Source organism: Terrapene carolina, unplaced genomic scaffold (assembly GCF_002925995.2).
Source record: "Terrapene carolina triunguis isolate 2854851 unplaced genomic scaffold, T_m_triunguis-2.0 Scaffold95, whole genome shotgun sequence".
Lineage (NCBI taxonomy): Eukaryota > Metazoa > Chordata > Testudines > Emydidae > Terrapene > Terrapene triunguis.
The window spans coordinates 30151173-30172614 of NW_020664446.1; the positions used below are offsets into that span (position 1 = coordinate 30151173).

Here is a 21442-nt window from a genome sequence, read left to right on the forward strand (position 1 = left end):
CCCCCCCCCCCCCCCCCCATGTGTCCCGATATTTTCTTCATCCCATCTGGTCACCCTATTTTCGGGTGGCCTCGTTTTCTCTTGATTTAAGGTGTTCATCTTATTGCTACTCTGGTGATGGAATCAGTTTCCATCCGAAGCACATGGCCAATCCATCTCCAATGCCTCCTGGCAGTGATGGTGCTCAGATCCTCTTGGCTGCACTGTATCAATAGATCTTGGTTTGAGATTGTTCTGAGCCAAAAGATACGGAGGATTTTTCTGAGGCAGTTTGTATGGATGGAGTGAAGTCAGTTTGGACATGTCATTCTTTCTCATTCCCCAGCATTCTGCACTATAAAGTAGTGTTGAAAATACGCAGCTCTGATAAATCTTGAGTTTGCATCTTCCGTGCTCTAATGATCCCCAGAGTCTGTGTCGATGGGGGCTTTTTGCTCCTGGTAGGTTCAACCATGCCAGATTGGTCTGTGGGGCGGGGCCAGACAAAACAGACACCCTCGTCCTCCAGGTTGGGGGTTAGGCACAGGGTTAACAACCCCATCCCGTAAAAAACAAAGTATGTTACGGAAACAGCGACGGAGAAATCAACCATTACTGTGTGTGATGGCCTTCAGGAGTCAATGACCCATATGACTGCCAATGGTGAAAGCTGAAAGGAAGCCACTGGCATGAAGACTGAAGAACTCAACACCAAGATAAAACTCTCCTCTGGTGTCCATGCCTTGTTGTGGCGGGACAGCTTGCATAATTGCTATACAGTATGTAATAATGATACATGATTGTGACGGGGTGTACCTGGCCTTTGCAACTCCCTACAGGAGGCCCCATGGTCCAACTACAACCTGCCCCATGAAGCAGCAAAGTGACAGCAAAGGAGCAGTGAAGGCGTGGCTAGAGAGGCCTCACAGCAGTTCAAGCAGCCAATCAGTACCCAGCAGGGTCAGAAAAAAGGAGCTGCAGGGCCTGAGAGATCAGTTCCTGGTTGGGACTGGAGGGGCAGGGAACGGTGCTCCTCTCTGGCCAAAGGAGCTTAAGGGATAACCCGAGTTTGGTTCTGGCAGCATTTGCTTAAGCTGGGTTTGCAGGCAGAGAGAGGACCTAAGAAATCTAACCTTAAGATAAAGGGTGAAGCAAAAAGGGGCCAAGTAGGAAGTGGCCCAGGGAGGAAGCAGCAATGAACTGAAATCAAGCAGTGTGTAGTTACTATTTATAGGGTCCCTGGGTTGGAACCCAGCATAGTGGGTGGGCCTGGGTTCCCCTACCGGTCATAGTGGCATAAACCTCAAGAGTGAGGGAGGACAGTGCTTATTTGCGAGTCCAAACAAAGGACTGAATTTAAAGGGCCTAGAGCTGGGGCTGAAGACCCTAGTGAGGGCAAGAGAACTGTTCATTTATTGAACTCTATTACCCTGGAATGGATTCATTTGGACTTTGTGACTTGGCTGGAGGGCCAAGCCACTAAAGACCTACCAATGTCAGCTGGCAGCCTGCAGGGCACACCAGGAGTATGAAAAAAAAACTGCAATACCACACCTAGCCACCAAAAGGCACTTAGAGGTGAGTGCCCACATTGCAATGACTAAAAGAGTCTTCTTCCTCATTTGACTTACAAGCTAAGGATATTTCTTCTCAATCCAAATAGCAAGCTCTCACCTGAACACTTAAATAGATGCATTTTCCACAGAAGTTCAAGTTGAGCTGGCATTAGCTATCATGATAAATGTAGCTATATATAATACAATAGCACTGCTATTTTAAGTAGGTAGTTACTGCTTGGGGTAGACAGATCTTGGAAAAGCTGTTTCACTACCTTTATTTAAGAAGACAATTAGATGTAGCATTTTAGTCAGGGGTTGTTGACAGTCAAGGAGAAAAGATTATCAAAGCACTTTCTTTCAATCTAGTTTGCATTATTCAGTGTTTTCCTGCCTTTGCAGAGCTCATTAAGCCCTTTTTAATAAACAATTAAACTAGTGTTGAATATGCATTATTATCTGTATAAAATATTGCCTGCAAATACTGCAATTAATTATAGATCTGTCTTTTTACATTAAACTAGTTTTGACTTTTTTTTATAAAATTGTTCTACTTTTTAAATAAGCAACTTATTTTCAAGAATAGTAGCTACCTGTTCAATACCATAAGAGTGCATTGGATAATATTCTGCAGAGGTGGGGTGGCGGGAAGGTACATGAAACAGTTCTGAATTAACAGATTTTAATTTTCTTAAATTGAATAAAAAGAAGCTTGCAGCCTAGTAGGATATCACTGATGAAATCTGTGTGCAGTGATATAATCAGGAAAATGTTACTGGCCACTGACCAATTCTAACCCTTCAGGGCTTCTTAACTTAAAAGGCTGATGTATCCTATCCTGCTTATTGATGAAAAACAATACAGCTTGATTGTTTAAATAAAAATAGTTTAGTGGAAAACCAAATTTCTAGAGATCTCTGACAGATTTAAGAGTTTCATCATCTCCAGGGTATTCTCCAGAGGATGAGGCTTTAATTAAATGTGAAAGAAAGCTGGGCAAAATTTCAGCTCTTCACTTTCTGAAATGCTTTCATTGCAAAATTTCTTTTCCTTGCCCAGTCCTCTGTCTAGCACATGCTAGTGACATAGCTAAAATTCAGATGCAGAAAGAATGTTGCTGCAAGTGGGTTTCACCTTTTGGCTTTCAGGACCAACTCTGCTCTGACACAAAAGCACACAGATTTCACTGTGCTAAGTGAAAAGGTATGGGGGGAGGGTGTATTGGGGAGAAGCTTTGAAGTTTAATTAAAACTAATAAAAATACAAGTTGGTCCTCTTTTGCATTATATGTAAAATATGTGTGAAGCTCGTGCATGACCTCTCTGTAAGCGACAAAGTAGTTTAGTTACATTGGTGCTTAGAACACTTTGAATCTGTAGGTCTATGAACCTTTGCCAGGATGGAACTGGATTCTTCTCAAAATTCTAATGTAGAAATGACATATCACCTATTTCACTGTGTCAAGACACAGACTGGCCTGAGTCCACTGTGTCACTCTTGGTGGCTTTTCCACCTGAAGAAGAGACTTAGCAGTCAGGATGGAGCTCACTTCATTGGCCCAAACATTACATTCATTTTTATCTCCTGTCCTACAGTATTCAGTTTTTAAATCCTCGGCTGTGTAGCTATCAGTCCAAACAGTCAGATTGACTGTTACCCACAAGCACAACTGAATAGAATTTGTAGCCACTTAGTAGCTCTGTAATTCCATTAAATATTTTCTCAAGTCTTTTAGAAACAGCTCCTTCTGTCAGCTTTCTTGGGTTTTAAATATCACTTTGCTCTAGATTTCTAAATTCTAGTATTATTTGCTGCCTGAATTTTCAGTCTTTGGATTACAACCAGTGTATTAGAATGGCCTACCCACCTCCCGGTTCTCTTGGCAATCATCAGTCATTAGAGTTTATCTATTTGCTTCTATCATAGGCTCTTTATGCTGGCCTAAAATCAGAGACTCACTTTTCTTCAAGGGCAGTTCCCCAGCAGTTCCTTCTTCTTTTAGCAATACACAATAATAGTTTCTCTTAGAGTGTGCTGTTTTTAACACAATCCATCCTTCAGTCAAAACCAAAAAAATTGAAATCCCATGAGAAGGCACAGGGTCTTCTACTTTCCTCTTCCTAGATGAACAGATGCTGTGTAAAATCTCCACAATAGCCCTCACCTCTCTCTTCCTCTCAGTCCACCAGACTAGATTAACATAAAACCAAGGTTCAGGAACTAAACAGAACAGAAATTCACAACACCATCTACAGTGATGCTATTGGTATACATACATGGTCTTACATCAAAGGAAACTTTTTGTTTCTCATGAACCACAGTAATAGATCATCTTAATGAGCTTGATGCATGGAACTCCACATATGGGCACTGAAAAGATATGGACCTTCAAGTCAGGAGTATGGTGTATGATTAAGAGGTCATTATCTCAGTTGAATGACCAACATCTTTTGAAAGATTGCACTAAATGGCAGCAGGACAATCATTTGACTATTCTTATGAGTCAACTATTATGAAGGGCAATAAATAAATATCACTTTAGCCACAACTCCTATGACTTGATAGCTTGTGGAGAGGATGGATCTATTAAGTATTCCCATGCTCCCGGTGTCCCTAAACCTTCAGCTGCCAGAAGTTGGGACTGGACAGCAGAGGATGAATCATTTGATAAATTGCCCTGTTCTGTTCATTCCCTCTGAAGCATCTGGCTCCAGACACTCTCTGAAGACAGGATATTGAGCAAGATGGACCATCTCAGCTAAATGGACCATTGGTCTGATCCAGTATGGCCACTCTGATGTTTTTTTTCCATTCAAAATAGACACAAGTTAATTTAAATAGGATTCATAATGAATAATCAACTTAAGTACAGTGGGCATATTGGAATTGGAAAAGGTTCAGAAAAGGGCAACAAAAATTAGGGGTATAGAACGGCTTCCGTATGAGGAGAGATTAATAAGACTGGGACTTTTCAGCTTGGAAAAGAGGCAACTAAGGGGGGATATGATAGAGGTCTATAAAATCATGAGTGGTATAGAGAAAGTAAATAAGGAAGTGTTATTTACTCCTTTTCATAATACAAGAACAAGGAGCCACCAAATTTAATTAATAGGTAGCAGGTTTTAAACAAACACAAGAAAGTATTTTTTCACACAACCCACTGTCAACCTCTGGAATTCCTTGCCAGAGGGTGTTGTAAAGGCCAATACTATAATGGGGTTCAAAAGGGAGCTAGATAGATTCATGGAAGATAGGTCCATCAATGGCTATTAGCCAGGGTGGGCAGGAATGGTGTCCCTAGCCTCTGTTTGCCAGAAGCTGGGATTGGGTGACAGGGCATTGATCACTTGATAATAACCTGTCTGTTCATTCCCTTTGGGGCACCTGCCATTGGCCACTGTCAGAGGACAGGATACTGGGCTTGATGGACCTTTGGTCTGACCCAGTATAACTGTTCTTATGGGCCTGATTCTCTTCTCACTGTCACCAATGTAAATCGTGCCTTATATCGTGAGTCAATTAGGAGACTCAGGCAAAATATATATTATATATAAATCCTAACAAGTAATTTTGAATTTACTAAATAGTCATATTGTATCAGGCCCCATAATTCTGAATGGCCAAGAATAATTCATTGATATTCACAGTAAACAAACCAGGATTATTATTGTTATTTTGTTTATTTGTATCATGGTAGCAGGGCTGTAGCAACAAAGAACGTGGCCCCCTCCGAACGGTGGCCCCCTCCGAACATATGTCCGGGCGGGGCCCCTTACAATGCAGAAACTGGAATGCGGTATTTATTTTGCCACTTTTAGGGGCCCCCTTCCTTGCAGGGCCCCCTCCGGTCGGAGGGTACGGATGGCGCTCGCTACGTCTCTGCATGGTAGTACTCAAAAGCCTCAGCCATGAGCAGGGCCCCATTGTACCAGGCCTTGTACAAACACCTAGGAAGACCTCACAATCTAATTTTAAGACAATAAATGAAGGGGGCAAGGGAAGATGATGAGGGTAGCAGTAATAAGATTCTGAGCTCAACCAGATGGATCTGAATCATTTATGTATAATAAAAAATGTAAATATCACCTAACACCAACTGCTCTCAAAGAAGTCAAAAGTAGATGCTTGGTTTCCTGTAGATATAACAGTAGAAGTGGATCTTGAGGAAAATTTGAAGGACACAACAACAGTGTTCCATTATAGTATGGAAGAACGCGTTAAGGCAGTTGTGGAAGAAGAGAACAAACAGGCACTCAAGGTTGGCACCGCTGACAGAGAATGACAATGCTGTAAGAGCATCAGCACTGTTGTATTGATTCTGGTTACTGACTGTGCAGCTGAAAGCATATAGTATAATGTTAAAACACAAAATGCTAAAAGGAAATCACTTACACTAAGGAAATCACATGTACTAAGTATATTGCCAGAGGAAGTAGCACAATTTCAGAAATAGGGTGTGAATTGTGATTGCTGCAGGGTCTACAAGTATTTTATATCCTAGCTGTGTTCTAGATAGGATTCTCCCCCAAATTATTTTCAAAAATGAACAGGAGATATTTCCTCTTCTGAGCAAGCCACCTACTCCTTTTGGTTAAGTACACATAGAGCATAATTTATGTTGCTATTTTGACACATCATCTGGAGATTTTCTTCTAAAAATGTTATGTCTTGAGGAGCCAGAGGATGTTGTGGGGCATATGTCTAGTTTAATGTATTTCCACCTACAAGAACCCGAAGTTGATTGTAAAATTAAAGCTAGGGCCTGGTTAGTCTGATTTAAAATATAATAAAAATAAATGTATTAAGTTACTAGAGTCACTGAGACAGCTAACTTTTGTAATATATTCCTTTAGGTTCAATAATCACATGCAAAAGGAACAGAAAAGAAAGTTAAACAACCATTGTTTTTTCCACTAACAAAATGGAAAGACAGACAATAAGGTGTCTTTGGATGGGTGAGGTTCTGTGGCATGCAATGTGCAGGAGGTCAGACTAGATGATCCCTTCTGGCCTTAAAGTCTGAGTCTTATCCATACTAAACATTCACATTTTTATTACCATGAGTAACAGCCAGAGCGGAGTAACATTCAATAACATTGGTAATAAGCCTCAGAAGCACAGAACTATTTGCCTCTGACTTAATTAGCTTCTTCTGTAAGAATTAAATTGTATTATTCTCTAAGAAAAATGTCTGTCTTGAGTTTTATTGCAGCCCAGTATTAATATTCAAATCAACTCTCCCTCTTAGGCAAAGCCGAATGACAGTATTTATTTTACCACATAAAAACAAGATGCAGCTTCCCATGTGCACTTTTTGAGGGGAGAGAAAGGTAACTCGCTATTCATACATTAATTTTAGAACACTACTTTGCTATTATATTCTGTCATAATATTAATGTTTAAGACAGAAGCAAAGAAAATGTATTAAACAACAACCTCTGGTCAAACATATCATCCTGTGATCCTGCAACCTTGCTCGTCTGAATTATCCATATTCACACAATTAGACAACAGGACTGCTGATGGAGTCAGGGTTACAGGATCAGGCCTTTAGTTGTTTGAATAAGTAAAGGAAATCATGGTGCTCTCTATTAATCTATGGTATATATACAGCTTTTATAACTCCATCTCAGCTCTCACGATTGTCTGTGTTAATCACTTCATTTCATGGATTCAACAGTCATAGGTTTTTAAAGTACATTCCCCCTTCTTTTTCTTCCCTGTTTTCTGCAAATTAAGAAACTTTCATGTATTCTACCTGCTACATACTATTGGATAGTTTGTGTCTTTAGGCACAGATTTCAACAACGGATGGTAATTAAACTGCCCAGGGGTAGTCCTACAAGGCATTTTGCCTCACACGCCGCTCGGAGTCACAACTCCTTCCCTGCTCGCACCCGGCTCCTGAGGAAGTAGTAGTGTGCTGCCAGCATAAGCCAACAGCAAAAAACAATACCCATCACCGGGCTCATGTATGCAAAGCCAAGACACACACCATATCCCACTCCGACTTTCCAGGGTTTGTAATACTTGGTTTTGGATTAAGTACAACATTGCGATAGTGTTTTTACTCTTAAATTATGAGTATATATTCTCAACTTTAGTTCCATTTTAACATTTTTTTTATCTGAAACTTATCAATACAATTATATATATATATATATACACACACACACACATAGTGTACGTGTCAAGTATTACTATTAATAAACAGAACTGTAGTTAGAGATGTGTTTTATAGTTACACATATGTAAATACATAAAGTACACAGGAAGGGTGTACAGATCTATAATATTAAGAAGGTAAGTACAGCATATGACAGTTTTTGAGATGCCTATTTAACTAGAAAGTAATTAAAATTTTCTTTTTATCCTAAAATGCTTAAATAAATTAAGATATGTTTGAATGATTATTCATATCTAAAATTATTATTAAAATAAGAGCTTCACAACCAGAGTGCATGGAATTGCATAACGGAAAAAATTCAAACTTGTACTGTATCTTTGCATTCTGATTGGCCAAGATCAATCCATTTTAGATAAAATGTTCTAACAACTCATCGTATAGCGGGGCCCTCATGCCCTCATGCTATCATGTGATATTGTAATGAAAGGTCAAAAGATATTTTTAAACATATTATAAGAACAGTATATTGAAAGTAATATGTTTAAAATTAGCAATTGCAAGCTATTAATACAGCATTTAAATATCCACCAAGCTAACTTCTCAATAGCAACACTTAAAAGACATAATTACACTTAAGTAGGGCTATCGATTAATCAGTTAACTCACGCGATTAACTCAAAAAAATTAATCGTGATTAACAAAAATTAATCACGATTAATCACAGTTTTAATCACACTGTTAAACAATAGAATACTAATTGAAATTTAATAAATATTTTGGATGTTTTTCTACATTTTCAAATATAGTGATTTCAGTTACAACACAGAATACAAAGTGTACAGTGCTCACTTTATATTATTTTTATTACAAATATTTGCAATGTAAAAATGATAAACAAAAGAAACAGTATTTTTCAATTCACCTCATACAAGTACCATAGTGCAATCTCTTTATCATGAAATTTGAATTTACAAATGTAGATTTTTTTTGTTACATAACTGCACTCAAAAACAAAACAATGTAAAACTTTAGAGCCTACAAGTCCACTCAGTCCTACTTCTTGTGCAGCCAGTCACTAAGAGAAACAAGTTTGTTTACATTTACGGGAGATAATGCTGCCCACTTCTTGTTTACAATGTCACCAGAAAGTGAAAACAGGCATTCACATGGCACTTTTGTAGCTGATATTGCAAGGTATTTATGTGCCAGATATGCTAAACATTCGTATGCCCCTTCATGCTCTGGCCCCCATTCCAGAGGACATGCTTCCTGCTAATGACACTTGTTAAAAAAAATAATGCGTTAATAAAATTTGTGACTGAACTCCTTGGGGGAGAAATGTATGTCTCCTGCTCTGTGTTTTACCCACATTCTGCTATATGTTTCATTTTATAGCAATCTCGGATGATGACCCAGCATGTTGTTCATTTTAAGAACACTTTCACTGCAGATTTGACAAAACACAAAGAAGGTACCAATGTGAGATTTTTAAAGATAGCTACAGCACTTGGCCCAAGATTTAAGAATCTGAAGTGCCTTCCAAAATCAGATAGGGATGAGATGTGGAGCATGTTTTCAGAAGTCTTAAATGAGCAACACTCCACTGTGGAAACTCCGGAACCCAAACAACCAAAAAAAAAAAAATTAACCTTCTGCTGGTGGCATCTGACTCAGATGATGAAAATGAATGTGTGTTGGTTTGCACTGCTTTGGATCACTATCGAGCAGAACCCATCATCAGCATGGACACATGTCCTCTGGAATGGTGGTTGACTCATGAAGGGACATATGGATCGTTAGAGTATCTGGCATGTAAATATCTTGCTACGTTGGCTACAGCAGTGCCAGGCGAACAGCTGTTCTCACTTTCAGGTGACATTGTGAACAAGAAGCAGGCAACATTATCTGCTGCAAATGTAAACAAACTTGTTTGTCTGAGCGACTCGCTGAACAAGAAGTAGGACTGAGTGGACTTGTAGGCTCTAAAGTTTTACATAGTTTTATTTTTGAATGCAGTTATTTTTTGTTCATAACTACATTTGTAAGTTCAACTTTCATGATAGAGAGATTGCACTACAGTACTTGTATTAAGTGAATTGAAAAATACTATTTCTTTTATTTTTACAGTGCAAATATTTATAATAAAAATAAATATAAACTGAGCACTGTATACTTTGTATTCTGTGTTGTAAGTGAAATCAATATATTTTAATGTAGAAAAACATCCACAAATATTTATAATAAGCTTTCATGGGTTAAAAAAAACCCACTTCTTCAGATGCAGTGGGGTTTTTTACCCACAAAAGCTTATGCCCAAATAAATCTGTTAGTCTTTAAGGTGCCACCAGATGCCTCGTTGTTTTTGTGGATACAGACTAACATGGCTACCCCTCTGATACTTCACAAATATTTATATAAATGGTATTCTATTTTTGTTTAACAGCACAATTAATCACAATTAATTTTTTTAAACGCAATTAATTTTTTTAATCATTTGACAGCCCTACACTTAAGATCAATTTAACTTTAGATTCGTCAGGTTCATAAATTCCACTCCTCATGGTGCACATTTCATTGTGAATTTGCCAACTGTAATGTGGATGACCTTGACACAAGAACTATTTTAGTTTACTTTCCTCAGCTGTAGGTTTCATGGAAAATCTATTACCGTGAACTTTTTGTTGCAGTTATTTAAGGTGGTCCTCCTTTGACATGCATACTGGGAGACTGTGCCTGCAACAAATGATGAAGCTTCTGATTCAGGTGTATCTGAAGTAGCAGGATAAGCTTGTTGCACCTGAACAGAGAGGGGGGAAAAAAGAACTGAGTCTGTCAAATAGTCTGGAACACCAAAAATATGCTCCCAGAACAACAGAATAGTGAAATCATCCATTAATTTCATTTCCGATACCTTAACTTAACATTTTCCTGGGAAAACAAATAACTTTCCTACAGTCCACTGAGAAAACTGATTTCTGCGGCAATTACACCTCTACCCCGATATAATGCTGTCCTCGGGAGCCAAAAAATCTTACCATGTTATAGGTGAAACTGCGTTATATCGAACTTGCTTTGATCCGCCGGAGTGCGCAGCCCCGCCCCCCCCCCCGGAGCACTGCTTTACCGCGTTATATCCGAATTCGTGTTATATCGGGTCGCGTTATATCGGGGTAGAGGTGTACTGTGAGTGCTGTAGAAATTTCTGTAGAAACACCATGCATGTAGATTTCTATTGGCCGTAGCGATTACTTGGAAACTCTATGGATCATTCGAATCAACCCACGCTGGATTACAAGGACATTGCAGAGAAGATAAATAATGACAAGACATTAAGCAACTGCTTAAATCAAACATTTGCTTATATTCTAGTTCCTGCCATACATATATTTTTATTATTATTACTTTACACTTACCTATGATTTATGTCCAAGGATCTCAAAATACTTTACACAAAAGTCAGTGCTTGAACTGGGAAAATGTGATGGTCCTCCCTCCATCCCATGAAACTTTTCCCCACTTTTTCACCTCCAACAGAAGTGTGAGGTATAAAATACCTGCATAGATCTCTCTACCCCCATTGAAATATTAACAAGAATAGGTAAATATTATTACCCCTAGTTTCCAAAAGGGAAAATGAGGCAGAGAGAAGTTAAGCAACTTTCACAAGGTTACACAGCAGGTCAGTAGTAGAGTTGGAACAGAATATACCCATGCAGTGTAAACATGAAGGCTTTGGTCTTTGCTTAAAATTTAGATTGACCTAGCTATGAGGCTGAAGGGTATGAAAAAATCACACCCCTGTGCACTGTAGTTGCACCAACCTAACCCCCAAAGTAGATACAGCAAGGTTGATGAAAGAATTCTTTGACCTACCTACCGCCACTCAGGAAGGTAGATTATCTACATAGATGGAGAAACCCATTCCATCGATGTAGGAAGTATCTATACTGTGGTACACCAGTAGGAATGACCTAAATAGCACTGCTTCCTTTGTTAGTGAAGCAAGATTCCCAAACTAGAATAGTTAAGGTTGAAAGAACATAAATAGTCATTCCACGTACTCCACTTGAACTGGTTTAATATTGGTGGTCAGAGAGGAAGACAAAAGATCAGGCTTATAATGGGAAGCTTGCTTCCACCTCAACAATGGAAAGATGACCACTTTCTCTATAATATGTATGCGGAGGGACAATTTCAACCACACTAAATAAGCTATTATGAATATATTATTTCATGTAAAAGCTGCTATTGGATATGAGCCAGTGGAGAATAGAAGAATTCATCCAGTTATGTAATGGTACTCTCACAAACTCAAGGTAATTTTTATGCTGCTGAAGAAAGAGAATTTACTGACAATTTTCACTATTTTGAAAGGAAGGAACTTATTGCCTGTCTGTCTAAGGCTGTTATAGTGAATAGCCAAAAAGGGTTTCAGTGAGGGTCAGCAGCATTACTCTGCCACTCTTGTATACATTCATGAATGACCTTTTAAACTGATTTTAAATCATAAGCACTATGATTGATTATAGCTAATGTACTGCCTGAAATACAATGCCACTGGGAAGATGGTGAACAAAAAGAATGTTACTGAATGGAATATATAGTAAGGCATTATTTTCATTAGGCTGCAAAGGCAGCTATCCAAGAACTGGAGTCCTGAGAAGAATAATCCATGGTGGAATTGAATCCAGGTATCAGGTAGGTTGAGAACATACCAAGAGCAATAATAAAGCAGAAACTCTTTCTATGTGTCCAAGAGAATGGTAAGATGGCACATACACATCCTGCCTTTGGAAAATTATATGAGCTTTTTCCCTCCATTAGTATCCACAAAGGTTATGTTTTTAATTAACAAGACCTGGTTATATAATTAACAGAACAAACTTGGGACAGAAATCAGTAGAAAAAAGTATTCAAACTATAATTACTGTAGTCTGATTTGTAGGGCCCGTTAAGGTGCCAGCATGAACACTAAAGAAATTGTCTCTTTCTATCATCAACAAAACATAAGAGCAAGGTTTATTTTGCTTTTTAGTGTGGAGAACAGATGGGAGATTATTGTTTGTACAGATTATGGGACAAATCCAAATATCTCTGTCCAGCAAGAATTACACTGCAGCTCCCCAACCCCAACCACACATTTTGCATTGCCACTGCCAGCCAATTTACTGTACTGTATAGAAACAGCTACTAATAGGATTGAAAAGTATCTATTAATCTCCCTCTTCCATAGCTCTAGATCGCTCTTGCCTATAAAATGCAGATTACGGTCAATTAAATAAGGGCCAAAGCAATTTGAAAATGCCCTGGTATGTAGGTCTCCTAGTTGTTTTGACAAGTAGCTCATAATATCTACGCAACTGCTACAGAACATCTACACATATTTTCCATTAGAGTGCACGTGAGAAAAGAGTTTTAAACCTTTCGAAAGCTCTGTTTCTCTGTATAAATTTCCCTGCTATTGTGCTTGTTACTTCCATGTATGGGAAGAATGTTTCCATTTCCTTTCCTCTTTTATAGAAGTATACATATGAACTCCTGATTCTTTAATGCTAGAAATATAAAATATCTAATTGGATAAGACCAAATCAAGTCTCTGGGTTTTCCCCAAAATGGGTGCAAATTAATGCTGCTCTCATTTTCCATATCTTTTTCTGAATGTGAGATAAATTCAGCCAAACGGAGCCCATATAGTAGAAGTGAAACATTAAGATGGCAGTATTCTGAACAGAGAAGCTCATTGTCATTCCTTTTACAATGATATTTTCAGTGCTTCATGAGCCAGAGAATATCTTAGTCTCACTGCAATTGGTTACAGTGTAAGAGAGTCCTAGGTTCATGGCTAACCTTGGAAAGGCCTACTTTGCTCTATTTTAATTTTTTTAATCAATGCAGACACAAAGTCATATATGAGAGTAACAAAGAAAAGTATAATGTTAAAGAGAGAATGAACAAGATTTAACGTTTTTTAAACACAGTATATTGTGTGAACACAAGCCAAGCTGCACTAAAAAAGTGGTGAGAGTGCGCTGCAGAATGGGGAATACATTCATAGATAAACCACAACTGGCTTATCTATGAACGTATAGATAGAATGAATGCAACTTGTTCACTGATTTAATAAAAGAGCACTTTTTATGTATTATCCATGACTGTTTTTATTTCAGTCACTTTCAAGTGAAGATAGCCACTAGACACTTACTACCACAGCCTCAAGCTCTATTGATCTGGGTATTTAAACTGAGGTGTGACCATACTCACTTGGATGCCTTCCATCACTCCCTTCACTTTCTATCTTCTGACTTTAAATCTTGGGTTATCTGGAGTTTGGATACTGTGCAGTCAGTTACTGACCTGCACCAGTGCCTGGGTTCTGAATACAATATGGATAATATGGCTGAAATTTTCCAGATCCACCCAAGAGATTTAGATACTCGATCATTTTAATGAGATAAGGGCATCCAAATCCCAATGGTGATTTTGAAAATCCCCCACTTCCTCTGTCTGACCTCCTCAGATTCAACATGTTTATTGTTCAAAACAGCAACAAAACAGCTTTTACCTCATTTGTGCAAATTTAGTACTATACTAGAAATCTTACAATATTGGCTCAAAAAGGGGAGACATAAAAGAGTAAAAGTGATGGGTAAAACTGCAAATTACAGTGTGCTGTAAAGGGTATGGGAGCTTCTTAGAGGTTAAATCTCTCTCTAACTTTACCCTGATTTGTGAATAGTGTCCATGTTTTGTTCACAGACTTCAAGGTCAAAAGGCACCATTATGATCTTCTAGTCTGACCTCCTGCACAACGCAGGCTACAGAATCTCATCCACCCATTCCTGTAACAAACCCCTGACCTATGTCTGAGATATTGAAGTCATCAACTTGTGGTTTAAAGACTTCAAGGTGCAGAGAATCCTCCAGCAAGTGACCCATGCCCCACGCCACAGAGGAAGGTAAAAAAAACCCAGGGCCTCTGCCAATCTGCCCTGAAGGAAAATTCCTTCCTGACCCCAAATATGGCTATCAGTTAAACCCTGAGCATGTGGGCAAAACTCAGCAGCCAGACACCCAGGAAAGAGCTTAAATAATTCCTCTCCCTCCCTGGTATTTATCCCTCTGATATATTTGTAGATAGCAATCATATCTCCCCTCAGCCTTCTTTTGGTTAGGCTAAACAAGCTGAGCTCTTTGAGTCTCCTTTCATAAGACAGGTTTTTCATTCCTCGGATCATCCAAGTAGCCCTTCTCTGTACCTGATTCAGTTTGAATTCATCTTTCCTAAACATGGGAGACCAGAACTGCACACACTATTCCAGATGAGGTCTCACCAGTGCCTTGTATAACGGTACTAACACCTCCTTATCTTTACTGCAAATACCTCGCCTGATGCATCCCAAGACCGCATTAGCTTTTTTCACAGCCATATCATATTGGCAGCTCATAGTCATCCTGTGATCAACCAATACTCTGAGGTCCTTCTCCTCCTCTGTTACTTCCAAGTGATGCATCCCCAGCGTGGCTTAGCTTAACCACAGATACTTTTGTGTTATTTTTGAGGGTATGCTAGTATCTTTCTTTTGTAAAGGGACTGCTCAGTGCATGACACACGTGGCAGAGGACGGCAGCCCAGGAATCTGTTGCTTTATTCAACAACATAGCAACAGAGAGGGTGAAAACAGACATTACCTAAACAGTAAGTAAAGGAGGAGTGGGGCATGGCTCCAACCCATAATAATCTGAGTAACCCAGTTAATCCTTTTATGACCACTTTACTACTTTCCATCTTTACAGGACTGCAGTACACCATGATATCTACTACAGTCCAAGCTAAATCTTTCAAATTTAATTACGGCATGTAAGTGCTGAAACTTAACCCCTTGCCAACTAAGGACTAAATTCCCCCCCAAAAAATAATCAGCAGTTATGGATATTATTGACCCTATCACAGGCCAATTCATTCAGCAGCAAGGTCGGCCTGACACATTTTTATTAGCTATGTGGATCCAGCTGCATAGATCAAGAAGATGGAAAACTCATACTAGCAAGCTATGCTCACTTCCAGAACTGTATGAGTGGGGGGAAGAGGAGAGGATGGGGATGGGCTCATCAGGCAAGTTTCCTGTTTTCATTTTGTTTCTGGAGGATGCTGTTTGTCAGCACCACATGAAATATTTCTTCCATTCTATTCCCTATGCCTCATGACTTAATCTTTTTTTTCTTATTATGCCCTTTCTCTTTAAGGCTTCCTTTTTGTCTTATATGTTTTATTGACATTAGCCAGGAACAGGGGTGAAAGTAAGTTAAAGGACTTACCCGTACGCCGGAGTCCTGAGCAGGGGCATGGCCTCAACTGCAAGAGACATGGCCTCAGCCAGAAGAGGCGGGGCCTTTCAAGATTGAAAGGCCCTGGGGCTCTGGCTGTGGCTGGGAGCTCCAGGGCCTTTAAATCACCCCGGAGCTTCCAGCTGCGGAGCTCCAGGCCCTTTAAATCCCCACCCGAGCCCGGCTGCCGGAGCTCCAGCGGCGCTTTGAAGGGCCCGGGGCTCCCCGGAGCAGCTTTAAATCACCGCCACGGAAGCCGGTCCTGTCCGGCATGGCGTACTGGCTCTTGCCGGTACACCATACCGGACCGGACCGGCTTACTTTCACCCCTGGCCAGGAAACATCACTGCATCCCAACATTTGAGGACCCCCATTGCATTACAGCATCTGCGAAGGCTACCTGACCATGTCATTGATGTCACTGTCAACAAAACTGATTGAAATATGATGATCAGGCTAGGTGCATTGAGGGATTCTTGGTTGTAGGTGGGGCAGAAGGCCTAATAAGTAGTCTGCAGAACAGAGAAATATTTTGATTTTCCTTTAAAGATGAGGCTTAATCACCACAGCTGAAGAGCCTAGGAAATGTAACAGCAGCTGGCAGCTGCAAAGGCTAATTATTACAGTATGAATAGCTAAGAACTCCTATCAGCTTAGTTCTGGTTTTTATATTGTGTCCATCACTTCAGTATCAGAGTACCTCACAAGGTATTCACGACCAGAGAAAACTGTATTTTAAAGAGGTTTTAATTAATTTATTACCTAATGGTCTGTAAGCCTGTTTTTATTCCCCTTGATATGCACGGGCATGGACATTACCTTTTAGTAATGCATTAAAACAAAAGTCCTGGAGGAACCCCAGCATCCCAAATAGACCAATAAAACCAGAAGAGTGAAATCTTAATTCTATGAAGTAAATGGGAATTTTGCCATTTGACTTCAGTCGGACAGGATTTCCCACAAAATTTTTACCCACTGCCATCCATTATTTTTAGAAAAAGACCCTTCATGATACAGCCTGAGCTTAGATTTTTCAAATTCACATTCATTTTACATTTAACAAGACTATTATAATGGGCCAAATTTGTACATGGTGTAACTCCAATTACGGGAGACATGAATTTGGCCTAGTATTTTAATAAACAGTTAACCTTGATTTCATGCCTTTCTCATTCCTTGACGCAGAAGGAATACTGTACAGAGCCTTTCCTGGTAACATAGTCATGATGAGACTGTTTTAAATTTGCTGAACTTCTACATTTTCTTTTCTTTCCTGTATTTAAAATATTTTATTGTACAAAAGTATTTATTACTTTAAGATCTATCTAAATGATGCATATTTTAAGTTAAGTATTACACACATTTATAACTACATGGTACTGTTCTTATTAGGCTCTGCATTTATTTGTATGAAATATTTATACCCTGATATAAGTGGAAGATCTCACTTACAGAATTGGTCTCACAGTTACATAATGATCATACTTTAGTATTACTTGCTTTTTCAGTAAGGTTAGCTCTTCCAGAAATCCAGCTAGAACCTCTTACTGTACATGCAAGAAAACTAATGCAGATTACTGTTCAGTAGGGTTTTTATTCATATCTGGATAAGAAATTAAACTTTATCAAGGTTTATTTGAACTCACTCCCTTAAAAAAAATCACAGCCTATATAAGCATATTTTCTTGAAAATTTGAAGCTGTGGGAATTTAGATGTTGCCAAAATTGAACTGAAAGTAAATAATGGGGCATTTGGTTTAAGTCTGCATCTCGAAGTTAAATACTCAACAAAGTTTAAAGTTTCGGTTTAGTTTTGCTTTTTTGAAAATTTTCAGTCAGTTAAGTTTGAAAGTAATCCAGAATTCATACCTTCATGACTTATCTCTCTGAGAGATTGCATAATGTGATAATTATATGGTATTGTGTTTTCATTTCTGATCTGCATGAATTTATTTAGAGCATTATCCCTTCAGCAGGCTCAGTGGAAAATGAGCAATAAAAATATAAACACATGCTACCATATTATTCTGAGCCTGAGAGCAATAGTGCCATCTGGTGTATTCATTTTTTAAAATCTTACTAAACAGGCATTCTCCCATCTTAAATCTCAGAGACTAGATTCCGTATCAGGATTTGGTTTCTGGCACTGGAAAGTGACCCAGGAACCACAGTATTTCAGGGGTATTTAATAGGTAGATCATTCTTCATATTTTAATAAACAAGAAGAAGAGGAATAAAAAGAAAAAATGACATTGCTGGTTCATTTGTACATATTATACACAACACTAAGCTATACACTGCAAATCTTGTAGGGTTCTATTGTCCGTCACTTTCTAGAATATAGCTCTACAGTGGTACTAGAGTTACCTAATCCTAGCCCTTTGAAAGTCAATAGACATCTTCACATTGATTTCAAAGGGCTCTGGATCAGGTCCCTACCTCTGCCAACATACATATGTTTTTACTACATTATTAACCAATTGTACTCGATATAATACTTGGTCAGTCATTTTGCTGTGAGAATATATATATGTACACAAACAGAAACAAAATATTTCTTCTGTCATACTGTTTGAATATGAACATATAGTACTATAGTAAATGAAACAATGAATTCACACTACTGTGGCTCTTTTGGGTAATGTTTCTCACTAATTTGGCTCCTGAACCATGCAGGTCTGAGTATCACTGCTGTAAATTGTCCAGTGGTACTAAGTCACCATCTACAATACACAGCTTGTAGAGATATTGTTAGGGATACTGTCACTGTACATCACACTCCACAGTGTGCAGCCTGCAGCAGTACTACAGAATAACACCATTTATTACTAAAACCCTGACTGCAGTATTACCTTATCAGCTACAGTGCAGTTCCAAGAGCGGTTTACTATGTCACAATCCACAACATGAGGTGTCCTGCACTATTCATAAGAACATAAGAACGGCCGTACTGGGTCAGACCAGTGGCGTAGCCAGGATCCAAGAGCAGGGGGAGCAAACATAAAAAAGGCGCCTCCCCTTGGCTCCTCCTCTGGCCACACTCCCCCCCTTGGCTCCTCCTCTGGCTGCTCCGCCCCCCCCCCTTGGCTCGTGCCCCCCCGGCCCATTGGCTGCGGGCCGCCCTGCTGTGCCCCCCCTCGCTCCTCTGGCCGCGGCTGCTGGCTGCCCTGCTACGCCCCCCCTCAGTCCTCTGACCACGGCTGCCGGCCACGCTGCGCAGGCCACCCTGCTGCGCCCCCCCTCGCTCCTCCGGCCGCGGCTGCTGGCCGCCCTGCTGCGCCCCCCCTCGCTCCTCCGGCCGCGGCTGCTGGCCGCCCTGCTACGCCTTCCCTCGCTCCTCTGACTGCGGCTGCCGGCCGCACCGTGGGCTGCCCTGCTGCGTCCCCCCTCGCTCCTCCGGTCGTGCCGTCTCCTCCCCATGGCTCCTCCGGCCGTGCTGCCCCCCCTTGCGTGCAGGAGGTCAGCGCTGGCCGGCAGGCGCGCCGCTTTTTAAAAACATGCTGAAGGGAAGTGGCTGCTTCCCCTCCACTCCACTAGCTATGCTACTGGGTCAGACCAAAGGTCCATCCAGCCCAGTATCCTGTCTACCGACAGTGGCCAATGCCAGGTGTCCCAGAGGGAGTGAACCTAACAGATAATGATCAAGTGATCTCTCTCCTGCCATCCATCTCCACCCTCTGACAAACAGAGGCTAGGGACACCATTCCTTACCCATCCTGGCTAATAGCCATTAATGGATTTAACCTCCATGAATTTATCCAGTTCTCTTTTAAACGCTCTTATAGTCCTAGCCTTCACAACTTCCTCAGGCAAGGAGTTCCACAAATTGACTGTGCGCCGTGTGAAGAAGAACTTCCTTTTATTTGTTTTAAACAAACAAGAATAGAAAATAGGGAAAAAATACTATAGTCTAGTATCCTCTTCAGTACAGATCCTTCTGTGACACAATACAATAAAACAACCCCTGTATTCCCTACCATATTTTTCCTCACTAGTACCAAGTCTGTAATAATATTAAATTCCAATCACTACTCCTTTACACACAGATTACATCACCAGTCCTTTCACAGATTCTCAGGGGCACATAGATCAGTTCTAAACAGTACAGGTTTAAATGTTTGTACATTGTTTTGAAAATGCAAAATATTACAGTGGGAGTTATTAAAATGGGACATGTACCACCCAGCATAGTTACATTTACCATGCTGTCTGAGGTATTTACCATTTTAAGTATTTGTGGGAATATCACAAATACCATAGCAAAGGTAAATTCTTGAGTCAGGTAATTTTTTCCTTTAATAGCACCAAATTTATATGAACGATGAATAGTATTATTTCAGTACTAATACACTAGATCATGGTAACTGTGACTATCTCTAAAAGGATTTTCCTTTTAATTTACTAAAACAATATGAATTTTTCAAGCAAGCATTTAAACATACCAGTATTTAAATGCAAATGCACAACAGCAAATTTACACTGAAGCAAAGTGAGAGTTGCCTGATTAGCCTAACTTTTAAGCTTATTGTCAAACAACCTGCATTCACACTGAAATATCTGACTTACCATGAGTCGATGTTTTTTCTCTGAATTCACTGGTTTTCCAGCTTCCATGCAAGCCGTGAACCAAGAGATATCAAGGAGTTCGAACCTTGAACTGTCCCTCATCTTGTGTCCTCTCAGCCATTCCAGAACTTCAGCACCAGAATTGTTCTCTGCCACAATGTGAGTGACAGAATCACTATAAAGGGAAAAATTAAGATGAGGTTTTCTTTTTTCTGAATCCAATTGTAGATAGCTACCATGCTGCTATTTCAATATTGACATGCACTCCCTGAAAAATGTCTTATATATTGTATGTCAGAGCACAGGAAGTGTGTCGTGTTTTCATATCACAATATTTGTTTTCCATTCAGTGAATCTAGTTTAAGAAAAAAAATTTAGCATGACATCTTTTATAAGTGCAGCATTTTCATCCTTTCAGTATCATTTAACTTCTGTAAGACACTGTTCTATTACACCTCTTTTTGCAACTTGGAAGATATTACACAAGCAATATTATAATGAAGAGGCTGGTTTATGTTACCTGCCAGCCCCGAGAAAAATAAAATTCCCGCTCAAAGATGAGAGTTCATAATACTTCAAAATCTACCAAACAGAATCCTATAAAGTTCCACAGTTGCTAATATTTTTAATAAACTTAAATCTTCTGTACCTAAATAAAGTACTTAAATGGCAGTAGGAAATGTGCACATGATAGAAATCGTATGAATTATAAATATTGTCTGAAGGCCACCTCCTGGCTGTTTTGATGTCCAGGTTTAGTTTAGCTTAAAACTGAGTGTTTAATGTAAGAGAGACAAGGTGGGTGAGGTAATATCTTTTATTAGACCAAGTTCTGTTGGTGAGAGAGATAGGCTACACTGTGTAGCTTGAACACTTGTCTCTTTCACCA

The 21442-nt window shown here is 39.6% G+C and overlaps 1 protein-coding gene across 1 annotated transcript in view; it reads right to left on the reverse strand.

The window, feature by feature from the left end:
* The window catches only part of DNTT (DNA nucleotidylexotransferase), a 127845-nt gene that overhangs the window by 99617 nt on the left and 6786 nt on the right, over positions 1 to 21442 (reverse strand). The window contains exons 2-3 of the mRNA XM_026651139.2: positions 20554 to 20728; positions 10331 to 10459 (exon numbers count right to left, since the gene is read on the reverse strand). Coding sequence (XP_026506924.1) covers positions 10331 to 10459; positions 20554 to 20728 — 304 coding nt within the window. The remainder of the gene's footprint in view (positions 1 to 10330; positions 10460 to 20553; positions 20729 to 21442) is intronic.